The following is a 12627-nucleotide window of genomic DNA, read 5'->3' on the forward strand; positions in this document are numbered from 1 at the left end:
TGTTTCATTCAAAGTGTTTGTTGTAATTATCAATTATTTTTTGATTTTCTTTTGGTGTAGACTTAGACATGCTTTATTATGATTTGAAATGTATGTTTTGTCAAGCTTAAAGGCATGACTTAACTAAAAAAATATATTTAACATTTTTTAAAAAGTGTTAAATTGATTTTTTTTATACGAATGAAATGTAAAGAATTTGCTGAATATGAGTGATATAGAGCGATTGTGAGAATAAAAAAATATTATATATATATATATATATATATATATATATATATATAACATATATGATGGCTTTTGAACAAGGATAAAAAGCATAAAATATTAAGATGTAAAATGAGTATTTTGGGGTTGCGCTGTGATTGTAAAATGACTGGAATTATTTTAAAATGTAATAATATAATTTTTATTTAAATTTTTTGTTAAATTGTTGTCACACTGAAAGACATTTAGTTGATGTATTCTGTAAATAATGAAGGAACAAAATTGTGTGTATATAGTTGGTCAGAATCATAAGCCCCCTTTTGAATTTCTTTCTCTTTTTTAAATATTTCCCAAATTTTGTTTAACAGAGCAAGGAAATGTTCACAGATTTTTTTTTTCTTCTGGAGAAAGTCTTATTTGTTTCATTTCGGCTAGAATAAATGCAGTTTTTCATTGTTTAAAAACCATTTTAATGTCAATATTATTAGCCCCTTAAGCTTTATTTGTTTTCAATAGTCTACAGATTAAACCATCGTTATACAATAACTTGCCTAATTACCCTAACTTGCCTGGTTAACGTAATTAACCTAGTTAAGCCTTTAAATGTCTTGAAAAATATCTAGTCAAATATTATTTGCTGTCATCATGACAGATAAAATAAATCAATTATTAGTAATGAGTTATTAAAACTATTATGTTTAGAAATGTGTTGAAAAATCTTCTCTTTGTTAAACAGAAATTGGGGAAAAAATAAACAGGGGGAGGCTAATAATTGTGACTTCAAATGTACATTATTAAAACAAGCAAATTCTAACTGAGGAAAGTTGAATGTGCTGCTCAGTTTACTTTTTGCCTAATAAATGACAATAGGCTGCAGTTTTTAATTTAAAACTTAAACAGATTTCTTTTTTCCCTAATGATATATGATGTAATAAATTAGTATTTTAAAAATAAGTTTTTTTTCCTCTTTCTAATCTTTAGGAAATATTTTAGTACACCAAAAAGAGATAAGCTAGGCCAATCCAGCTAAAACAGTGCTTAAAATTTTACCAAATTCAAACCTCATAATTAAATAAAAAATGTAGTAAATTTGTTGTTATAGCCCCAAAACTCTGGAACGGGCTTCCACCCCATATTAGACACGCTTTAACTCTATCTGTTTTTAAAAAGCTTCTCAAACAGCATCTTTGTTCTTTAGCATTTGAGCTTTTTTATGTTGAGGGGTTTGTCTTCTATATTAATTCTTATGTATGTGATGTAGAACTTATTTTAATTAGTATTGATTGTGTTGTAAAAAAGTGCTATATAAACTAACTAACGACTAATGTTGTCTTACATATTAGTAATTTTTCTAATATGCTTACAGTTAAATGCGAAAGGTTTTAAATGACCAAAACTGCTTCAGGCAAAAGTCAGAGTTCAAACCTGTCAGACAAAATTGAGGTTAAGTTGGTTTTATATTCACACATTTTCCTTAATAATATAATTTCTGAAGTATTAATTACAAGTTCTAAACACTAAACTTATTTGACTATCAAAGTACAACAACTTTCACAGTCAAATAAATAGCGCAAATGTTGTTTTGAAGTAATATTTACATGTAATTTTAGACCGGATACTCAAAGTACCATGGTAAACAATATAGGAAGCATGTGTCACAGGTTGTCCCTGAACGCATGTGCTAATTTAAAACCAACTTTACCTCACTACACTACCCTGATCTCAGTTCAGAGCCTGCCTGTGATGTCTGTGCAAGTGACCATAACAAAGCCCCCAACGCGTGAGTGGACTGAGCCCCGCACTGGTGTGTTTTGGAGGGCAGAAAAAGCCGCTGCGTGGATCCTGCATTCATTAATTCAGTGAAGTCTCGCGGTTGTTCACGCAACCTCTCAGACATCTTGCGTTTGTCAGACCGCGGCGAATCTGCTCCACGCATTTACAGAAACCGAGCAAAATCGCATCCAAGCATCGCTCTATCGCCGTCACATCTTCTTCACATGCGGGGCTGAACTGAGTTTGCGCGTTTGAGACACCCCGGAGAGGATTGCGTGCGGCGTTATATTCGTATTGTGCGTCATTTCTGCATTTCTGCGTTTCCACCCAGGCAATATGGCAACACCAGCCGCTGTAAACCCATCGGGTGAGTACAGGTTTTATTCTTTCGCTTCTAAATTAACTGCGTGCGGTGTTCAAACGCAAACCGAGCGTCTGCGTTCACCCTCAGTATTCTGTTTTCGCGATAAACAAAGAAAGCGCGTCGCGTTTAAACGTACGCGAGCTCCCCCTCCCCCTCACACAACTAACAACAGCGACATTTCCGATTCAAACGCTACAATGTATCGGTTAGAATTCTAAAATAGAACGTTCATTCTTTCGCGACGTGCCGTCGTCGCGAATGTATTGTGACGTCGGAGGGAAATGTGTCTCGTTTGGCTTCTTTCTGTTACTGCCGCGGCTTGTTGCTAATGCAAATGAGATGCTGAATACATTTGCCACAAGCCAAGTACGTGCTTTGATTTCCTTGATAAGGAACTATTGGATCTGATACGTTGAATGTAGCATTGATCTGAGGTTATGAGAGTATAGCTCGACTTCCTCTGCCTGTTGATTGTATTGCGAGAATGAATTCTGATGGACAAACAGTCAAATATATTTTCATATATACAGATTAGTAAAATGCAAATTAGTATGTCAGCATATCTATTATGTGGATCACACATTTGTAAGTAGCATATCTATGATGGAGAGATGACAGTCGAGATGTAAACATGAGCATTCCGTTGTTGTTGTTGTTGTTGTTGGAAGACAGTCATGAACTTTACCATGTAAGTTCGCATGCATGTGTGAAGGTTTTAAATTCAGGCAAAGTTGGTTTTATATCCACCCATTTGGTAGTTCTCCTTAATAATACAATTTCATAAAAGGTAATCTTTACTAAAACAGTGAACTCATATGATTATCAAAGTACAACATTATTCACTGTCAAATAAATAGTGTTCATGTTGTTTTGAAGTCATATTTACATGTTGTTTTGGACCGAATATTCAAAGTACCATGGTAAACAATATAAGGAGCGTGTCACAATGTGCAAATATAAAACCAGCTTTACCTTAAAAGGTTTTAATTGTTTTCAGTGGTGTTAACTGTTGCTGTTTTTGGGTTCAAATGCTGTCGTGCCACCAGAGTCACGATTATGTGGGCATCTGTGGTCTATTTTCGTCATCGCTGAATGTTCGCAGGTTTAGTGGTTTGCTGACTCAGTGACAACCAGAATGAAAGCATGTGAAAAGGCAAAACTTAAGAAATGTACACTATGAATATGTGCAAATTTTCCACTTGAGTGTTAAACATTTGTTTTTACGGACATTTCTGCTAACGGAAAACAAAACGCAAGTCAAAATATAGAGAAAAAAACTAAAATACAATACAGAAAGTTCCTTTGTGTCATAACCATATGTTTGGCCATAGTTTTACTGATGAAAGTGTAAATAATGACATTTACAGAGATGCACTGGTAAAGACAATTTGCAAAATTAGAAATCATGTTTTTAATCCCATACTGACAAGTATATTACATAATAGTAAGCGCCGATTCAAATATTTCAATCTATTGTGTTAATATGATGGATATTTGTCTCTGTGATTAAAAAAAAAAGTTATTGGGCATTGAAAGATTGTAAATTTTACAGTGCAGACAAAACTTGTAGTTTATTGAACCTTTGAACAAATTGTAACAAAAAAAGTTGATTGCAAATAGATCTTCTGTTTGTAACATATTTGATACATTAAGCATTTATGACTCCGATCAGGCCAGGATTGGCTAATCGGGAGGCCCGGGAGAATTCCCGGTGGGCCGATCCATTTTTTTGGCCACGAGAACTGCTTGCACTCTTAGCAGTCGCACTTTTTTCGTTTATATATTTATTTGACCATAGCCTCACTCTTTTTATTCAATATTTTGCCGAAGTTCTGCTCTTTTTATTTATTTTCTCGCAGCCCCGTGAGCAAAATGCAGCCTGCAGGTCAATGATGACGTAACTATCATTCGAACGCAAACAGCGGCATCTTAGTGAATATAAGAAGTCGAGTAATTAATATTATGTATATTAAACCTGCTCTATGAAAATCAAATGATTCACAATAAATCTGACATAACTTGATGAGAAATCAGAAAGGGGAGTCTAAGATTAAGCTATTGTGGTCCAGTGGTCAGCGAGTTGCATTACGATGCCACCGACCTGAGTTCGAATCTCACCTAATTTATTTATTTATTACTATTTTTTTTTTCATTTTTAGTATTAAGACATATAATACTGTTTGGGTAGGTGTAAATATTTAATTTAATTTTTTTGTGTTACCACCGTTACAAAGGACTGGATATCTATAAAGAATTTTGCTCAGAATATATATTCAGATATTGCAGGAAAGGATATTGTGATGTTTTAAACAATAGTGTTGGAGATTTAGCTACACTTTAATGTTCTCATATTTACGAAAAACATTGGAAGTTCTGCTGTTTCCTTAAAAAAGATGTGATAGTGTCATTAGAAACTAAATTGGAAATGACATTATTTTAATAGTCATAAAGCAAAGTCCTCTGTGTTAAATTCACTCAGTTCAGAGAGTATTTGGTCCCTCTTTATAATAAGGCACACAGGTTAGTAATAAGTAAAGCTGCTGCTTGTGGAGTTGCTTATTGATCGAGTTGATCTTCTGCTGAGATTTTGAGAGATAAGTTGCATTATATTTAAGGCTGTGACTGAAGTCAGTAGTACAGTAGTTTTGTGTTTCTCTTCTGTGTTTCTGCTCAATAACAGCAGGTGTTCATCCCCAGTCCTCATCACCTAGTTAATCTTTTCATTGTCTCATTAACCTGAGTAACATTAACTCAATTTAGAGAGGGACCAAATACTATCTAAACTGAGTAAATTTTACTCAGAGGATTTTGTCGTGAACTGAGGTGGGCTGATCTAAAGGTTGATTTATACTTCTGTGTCAAACGCCGGCATATGCTACGGCGCTGACGCATAGCCCTTCGCCGTCGGCGTAGCTGACGTGCACCTCTCAAAAAATTTAACTACACGTCGCAACGAACAACAGTAGTGCAAGCTCTGTGATTGGTCGGCTTGGTATCGCTGACGAGTCAGGGCGGGACCGAGAGCCGCGTGAATGGTGCGAGCCTAATGGAGCAATTATATATAAGTGTGGAGTCCCGTGAAGGAGCTCCGGATGGAAAGTTTTGTTTTGTGTTTACCTCATAGTTAAAGGCTTGAAACTCCAGGGCTGAAATGGAGTCCCACTCCGGCCCTGACTCCAATAGTATAGGTAACCATATATGAAAAAAAAAACAAATGCCCACTTGGCAAAAAGCTATAGATATTTATATGGCCTGTAATATCTTTTTATTTTTAAATATTCAAAGTTCCGTACTTTCATATCTGAAACTGATATTTTTCATGCTTATGGATAGTCAAATCCCCCCAAATTACTTCAGTCACGTATTTTATCTAAAAGTTGCCTGGATATTTGTTTTATATTTATAACATATTTATTACATAAGATTTTATGACTCATATAGAAGGTGAAAATATGAAGAAGAAAAAACAAATGCCCACTCGGCAAAAAAAAAAAAAGAAGAAGCTGTAGATATTTATATGGCCAATACGTAAGATTAAATTCTGACATATTTTTACTTTTAAATAATCAAAGCTCTGTGTTATCATGAAACCATATTTTACATGCTTATTGATAGTCAAATCACCCAAGATTACTTCAGTCCAGTTTTGCAACTAAAAATTGCCTGGAGGTGTTTTATATTTATAGCATATTTGATAGGTTTTATGGCTCATATAGCATAGGTGAAAATATGAAGAAGAAAAAAAAACACATGCCCAGTCAGCAAAAAAAGAAAGCTGTAGATATGTATGTGGCCAGTAAGATTAAATTCTGATACATTTTTACTTTTAAATAATCAAGGCTCTGTATTATCATGAAACCCATATTTGCTTATAGTCAAATCCCCCCAGATTACTTCAGTCCAGTATTGTATGTAAAAGTTGCCTGTCATACATTGTCAAGCATTAACAATTAATGCTTGATTCGCCCTGAAGGACATGAAAACAAGATGTATGGGGGGTTCAGCACTTTAATACTAAGAACTAGTTTACTATGATCTGTACTTTAAATAATAATATTAATAATTAAATAATAGATAAAAGAGCTGCACGATTCTGGCTAAAGTGAGAATTGCGATTTTTTTTTTTTTTTTTTTTTGCCTAAAATAAAGATCACGATTCTTTAGATGTAAAACAAAAGTTAATATGAGTGGGCTATTTTTATTCTCAAACATGTGGTAAAACAGCAATAGGCTTTGTGTGGCGGTACTGTTGGTTAAAATGCTAAATTTTGTACAGACTTGGAATGGCGGACAGATTTTAGATTTGTCCTGGTCATTAATGCTGATAATAATTCTGATGTTGCATTGTGTTTGAGACATGCTTACAATCTGTCATTTTCTGCCTAAAGTCTTTCACTGACGTGATTTACGTGATTACAGAAGACTGGGTGCATTTCGGCGGGTTTTGGATACTTTTTGGGCTGGAATCAGTAAGGTACATCTGGCAACACTTGTGTATGCTTTCGGTTTCATTTTCACTGCTAAGAGCGGTTCACTTCCAGCAAGGCTCCCAAACGATCGCTTTGTGCCACAAACTGAATGTTATTTACAACTTGATTACCTGGTATTACATGTTACAACTTTATTAGCCTATGCAGGTTCTGTTCACTAAAGTAAACCTCATTCAGAGGCGTGCGCCCTCTGTCCCTGTGGTAACAGCTGACAGTCAGCTCACGTCAAGTGTGATTTTGCGGTCGCAATAACATTACATAAAGACAGAAATGACATTTTATGAGGTAAATTGTATCTTACAAATACAGCATGTGACTCTTTCAACATCATTTGGAGGTGTCCACGTTGATGAACAATGTATGTAAAATAATGTGAAGACTTGTGCGGTCACCTTTGCTTCACTCCTGAACTTGAAAATATGATTGACAGAATCGTAGAAATGCTGGATTAAGATCGTCTTGGGGTTGAATCGAGATCGCGATCTTTTTTCGATTAATTGTGCAGCTCTAATAGATAATATAAATACACATTTGAACACCTCTTCAACGGTTCATACCATTGTGAATGCATAAGTGTGCCGATTAGTCTATGCAGAAAAATAGTCTGCAACTGCAGATGTGGCCCACCGATTGATTTACAATAAGCATTCAAAAGACTGTTTTCTCATGAAATTTGAGCTTGTTTCTACATACAGCCTAAAAGTAAAGTCAAATTAGATGGATAGTTATTATCATTTGACCTAATCAGAGGAAACCGTATGGCAAAATACACACAGTATCCCTCAAAACACAGCAAACTTAAATACATTTTTATTAATAAATTAGATGTAATTTAAATAAATACAAACATTTGATTCACTGAAGCATGCATTACACAACTACTGAAAAAGTTGACCCCCCTGATTGTCTATGTTTAATTCGCACACGGGCGACAGTTGATTAGGATTGTTAAAAATCGTACAGTGTGAGCCAAAATGTGGACGTTTGTACAATTATACCAAATAACCTTTAGCAAATATACGATCAAGAGCTTCTACTCGGTGCAAGTTTTGCTAGATTCCTCTCTCTGTTAAACATGTATTATTGTACTGTCCTGTTTTTAGTGTTTGGAGACTTTTTGTATGAAGTGTACTCACTTAAGTAATTTTGTAAAGTTTTACCAGAAAAAAAAATTACGGTTTTAAACGTATATTAATGTAAAAATTCTGATGTAAACTTGTTTTGTTTGTTTAAAATGAATTTATTGTGGCGCAGTGGGTAGCACTGTCATTGTTGGTGTGGGTTTCCTCAACACCAAAAGTCAAAAGTGGTGGATTTGTTCGGCGAAATATCTGACTGCGTGTCACAGCATCCCTAAGGACTGTTTGACGAAATATTTGACTGCATGTCACTGCTAATCAAACGACTGAAACGATATAACTAGAGAAATCTCCACTGTGCTGAGCGAGAGCGCTTGCTGAACAGCGCAGCATCGATGACGTAAACGTGCCCAGGCCCGATTGTATGTAAGTGCGGGCCATCGGGGGAGACGGGAGGAAGGACAAGCATGCTTTGGCCTGGTTCAAGGCAACTGTACATAGTGTGAGTACGGCCTAAGGTTTACGTACCATTTATATTGAAGTTGATAATTAGGCTTACCATATATTGGTGTTTTTTAACATCTAGTTTTTATGAGGTGAGTTGTTAGCCCAATGTTCAGTCCCCAATCTGGAGGACCAGGATTTACACTACAGGCAATTTAGCTTAGCCAATTCACCTACATCACATGTCTTTGGAACACCTGGATTACAGATTTCAAGTTAAGTTTTGGATAATGTTAATGATTACAAATATATGTATTAAATGTTTTACGTGCAATACAAATCACCCCCCCCACCCGCCAAAAAATTAAATAAACACAATTTTATGAGGCCTGAGATTGTGATTAAAAAAAATAAGAACTTCTACATGTAATAAACTTAAAGCAACACACTCGAACACTAACCCCTAACCAATCAGACTTAGTCGCCAATCTAAAGAAACAAGTCGCAATTTATTCAGTCTGAAGTCAATGCTGCTTTTTTTCCCTCCCCAGTGGGCAATTCTTTTCCCGTCACCTCATTTTAAATGCAAATGAGGTTAAATGAATAAAGAAAGTCAGTGTTATTACACCTGGCTGACACGTCTACTCGCCAAGCGCCGTTTAAAATGCGCAGGAGCTTTCCAAGTCACGTGACTGTAGTTGAACTGAAGGGCACTTTGTTTTAAAGTCAGCTTTTATTCACAAATCTGTAGGCCATCTGTACTTTAGCGTTGAGCCTACAGTGCTGAACAAAAGACCCTGGCTGCAGCGCGCCTGAGATAAGAGGGAGTTTGCTGGACGTTTGTCGATGAGATTACAGACACAGTTCAGACTGTTTGCACACCTCTTGTGTTACTGAAGAAAGGTTTTTTTTTTTGGTGTTAAAAGAGAATGACGTTCCGACGGTCAGCATTGGTAAAAAATGGAGCAGCATGTCTGCAGGGTGGACATATTATGCCTATTTTCACAAGATGTTAATGTGACTATCCTTTTTCTCTTTTAGGATTGTTAAATTTGTTTCTGTTCTGCTTAACAGCAGAATAATGAGAGAGATTTTTTGAGAGATTCTTATAACTTTTCTTGAAAGCCAAGTTTACATACAATAACAGTATTATGCCTCTGAAAAAGCTCAGATGATGGTGTCTAGGTTTTGGAAGTTTCTGATTGGCTAATTGACAACATTTGAGTTAATTGGAGGCACAACTGTAAAACAGTATTTAAGGAAAACCTCAAACACCCTGCTGCCTTGTGTGACAACATGGGAAAATCAGCTAGCCAGAATTAACTAAAAAGCCAGATTACAATTTGTTAAATTACACTGGGAAAAATAAAAATTTTTGGAGACATGTCCTGTGCTCTGATGGAACTAAGATTGAACTGTTTGCCCTTAATGACCAGCGTTACATTTGGAGGACAAAGAGGAAAGCTTACAAGCCTAGGAACACCATCCCAACTGTGAAGTATGAGGGCGGCAGCATCATGCTGTAGGGCTGTTTTTCTGCTGGAGGGACTGGTCCACTTCACAGCATAGATGGCATCATGAAGAAAGAACATTATGTAGAAATACTAAAGCAACAGCTCAAGACATCAGCCAGGAAATTAAAGCTTGGCCACAAATAAGTCTTCCAAACAAACCATGACCCTAAGCATACTGCCAGATTAGTTAAAATGTGCTTTAAGGACAACAGAGTGAATGTTTTGGAGTGGCCATCACAAAGCCCTGAAATCAATCCTATAGAAAAATTTGTGGGCAGAGTTGAAAAAGCTTGTGCGAGCAAGACAACAAATCTCACACAGTTCCACCAATTCTGTCAGGAGGAATGGGCCAAAATTCCTTCAAACTATTGTGAGAAGCTTGTGGAAGGATACCCAAAACATTTGACCAAAGTTATATAGTTTTAAAGCAAAGCTAAAAAATACCAAGGAAATGTATGAAAACTTTTGACTGTCTAGAAATTAATTAAAAATTGTCCAAAAAAATTCTCTCATTATTCTGGCATTTAGCAAATGTAAGTCATTTAGGTAATCCTAACGGACCTAAAATAGTAAACGTTTAGTATGATTTACCATCAGACATTTTTTGTGTCTGATTACATATGTGTGTGTGTGTGTGTAAAATCAACAGAATATTAAATTATTTTTATGTCATGATTTGATATATTTATCATATCGGCCAGCCCTAGTTTAAATAATATTTACTTTTTTATTACTTTTTTATTTTACTTTAGTCACCAAATCACCATATAAAATCACAGTTTTTATGAAAACATTATTAAAATAATCAAACTGTTTTAATAACAATTAACCAAATTGTACTAAAATATCAAAAGAAAGTCATATTTAAACCAAATCAAACATTCTCTTAAATGAGACACTTGCATATCTGGTAAGACTTTCCAATAAGGTTGTATTAGTTAATGTTAGTTAATGCATTTACTAACATGTCATGAACAAACCATAAACAATGCATTTATTACAGTATTTGTTTATTTTAGGTAATGTTAGTTGATGTAGTTTGTTGTTAGTTCATGTTAACTCATGCCGCATTAGCTGTTAACAAGCATGAATTTGGATTTTAATAAGACATTATTAAATGTTGAACCATAGTCAGTAAGTATTATTTTAAGGGTCAATCATACTTAGCTCATGTTAGTGAATACATTAACTAACATTACTTAATAAAACCTTATTTTAAATGTGACCAAGTATTCTGTACTACAATTACGAATGCATTGACGTCATTAGAATTAAATGGTTTAATTTCGATTCTGTGCCTTTTAAGATTTCTATGCAAATTATTTAGCAAGACAAGGCTAGTTTATTTATATAGCACATTTCATACACAGTGGCAATTTAAAGTGCTTTACATAAACATGAATAAAAGAGACGGGTATAAAAAAATAAAAACAAATAATTAAATTGATAAAAAAAACTGATAAAAGCAGATAAAATATGTTAAAACGGGTTATAAAATAAAAAAAAAAAAGAGAAAGACATAATAGTGCGATCTGTCGGGCGTAGCACAGGACTCATTCAGTAAAGGCACAGCCAAGCAGATGTGTTTTCAGTCTTGATTTGAATGTGTCTAATGTTGGAGCACATCTGATCATTTCTGGAAGCTGATTCCAGCAGCGAGGGGCGTATAGTGGCTGAAAGCAGATTCACCCTGCTTTGACTGAACTCTTGGAACTTCTAGTTTATGGGATCCTAAAGATCTGAATGATCTGTTATGTGTGTACTTAGTGAGCATATCTGTAATGTATTGAGGTCCTAGGCCATTTAGTGATTTATAGACCAGTAATAACACTTTAAATCTATTCTAAATGTAACTGGGAGCCAGTGTAAAGACCTGAGGACAGGTGTGATGTGCTCTGATTTTCTGATTCTGGTCAGAATCCTGGCTGCAATGTTTTGAATGAGCTGTAACTATCTGACTGTCTTTTTGGGAAGGCCCGTGAGGAGGCCGTTACAGTAATCCACCCTGCTGCTGATAAAAGCATGAGCAAGTTTCTCAAGTCTTTACTTGAAACAAAGCATCTAAATCTGGCAATGTTTTTGCAAGCAATGAAAGCCACTCCACCTTTACTTGCCTTGTACACACATTATATTCAAATCTTTTCTTAATCAAGCTTTGCATTGCAATATATTTGATTTGTGTTGAAATACAAGCTTCTGTCATGTTTTCTTTTAATTTTGTGGGCAAACAAAGATTATGATTGGCCAATAGACATTGTTGACATGAGCTGATGTACTGGTTTGCCTGAAATCAGAAAGTTGCATTCAGAATGAGACATTTTTTTTGTGCTTTTTTGTGAGAAATTATGATCTAAATGTTCAGTTGTTTTCATATCTCATTTAACTATAATTATGCGGCCCATTTGATTGCATTGAAACTTTTGCAAGTGTTCGGAGTTTCAGAAACTTCTGTCAGGAAATCCAATTCATCAACGTGCTCATTCATCAGACTTGAATGGGAATAAAGCTAAAAAAGTCATGGAGGACAATTGAACATGTATTAGTGCTGCATGTTTTTCTGAGCGTCATGTCTGAAGTATCTCGAATATTTGGCAGCATGAACTTTCTTTGGCTGCATAACAATAAATCCAGCAGAGACAAGTCATTGTTCACATGCTCGTGCTATCAGAAAAAATACTTGATTAGATAGTTCAAGATGGTTTCTGGCTGATCTGTTCCTGCTCTGATTTGAGAAAGTGTTTCTGGATGAAACTTAGCCA

At 35.2% G+C, this 12627-nt stretch overlaps 1 protein-coding gene across 17 annotated transcripts in view; it reads left to right on the forward strand.

Annotated features, from left to right (window-relative positions):
* The first annotated feature begins 2095 nt into the window (after positions 1–2095).
* Positions 2096–12627, forward strand: part of arnt2 (aryl hydrocarbon receptor nuclear translocator 2) — a 180227-nt gene continuing 169695 nt past the window's right edge. For 16 of the 17 annotated variants that reach the window (XR_015494926.1, XR_015494925.1, XR_015494928.1 and 13 more), the window contains exon 1: positions 2096–2344. Coding sequence is in view for 9 of the 17 variants with exons in the window: in XM_087259979.1 (XP_087116105.1) it covers positions 2314–2344 (31 nt within the window). In the remaining 8 variants the exon portion in view is untranslated. 17 annotated transcript variants of the gene reach the window in all.

The sequence above is a fragment of the Danio rerio genome, chromosome 7 (genome assembly GCF_052040795.2).
Source record: "Danio rerio strain M-AB ecotype USA chromosome 7, GRCz13ab, whole genome shotgun sequence".
Lineage (NCBI taxonomy): Eukaryota > Metazoa > Chordata > Actinopteri > Cypriniformes > Danionidae > Danio > Danio rerio.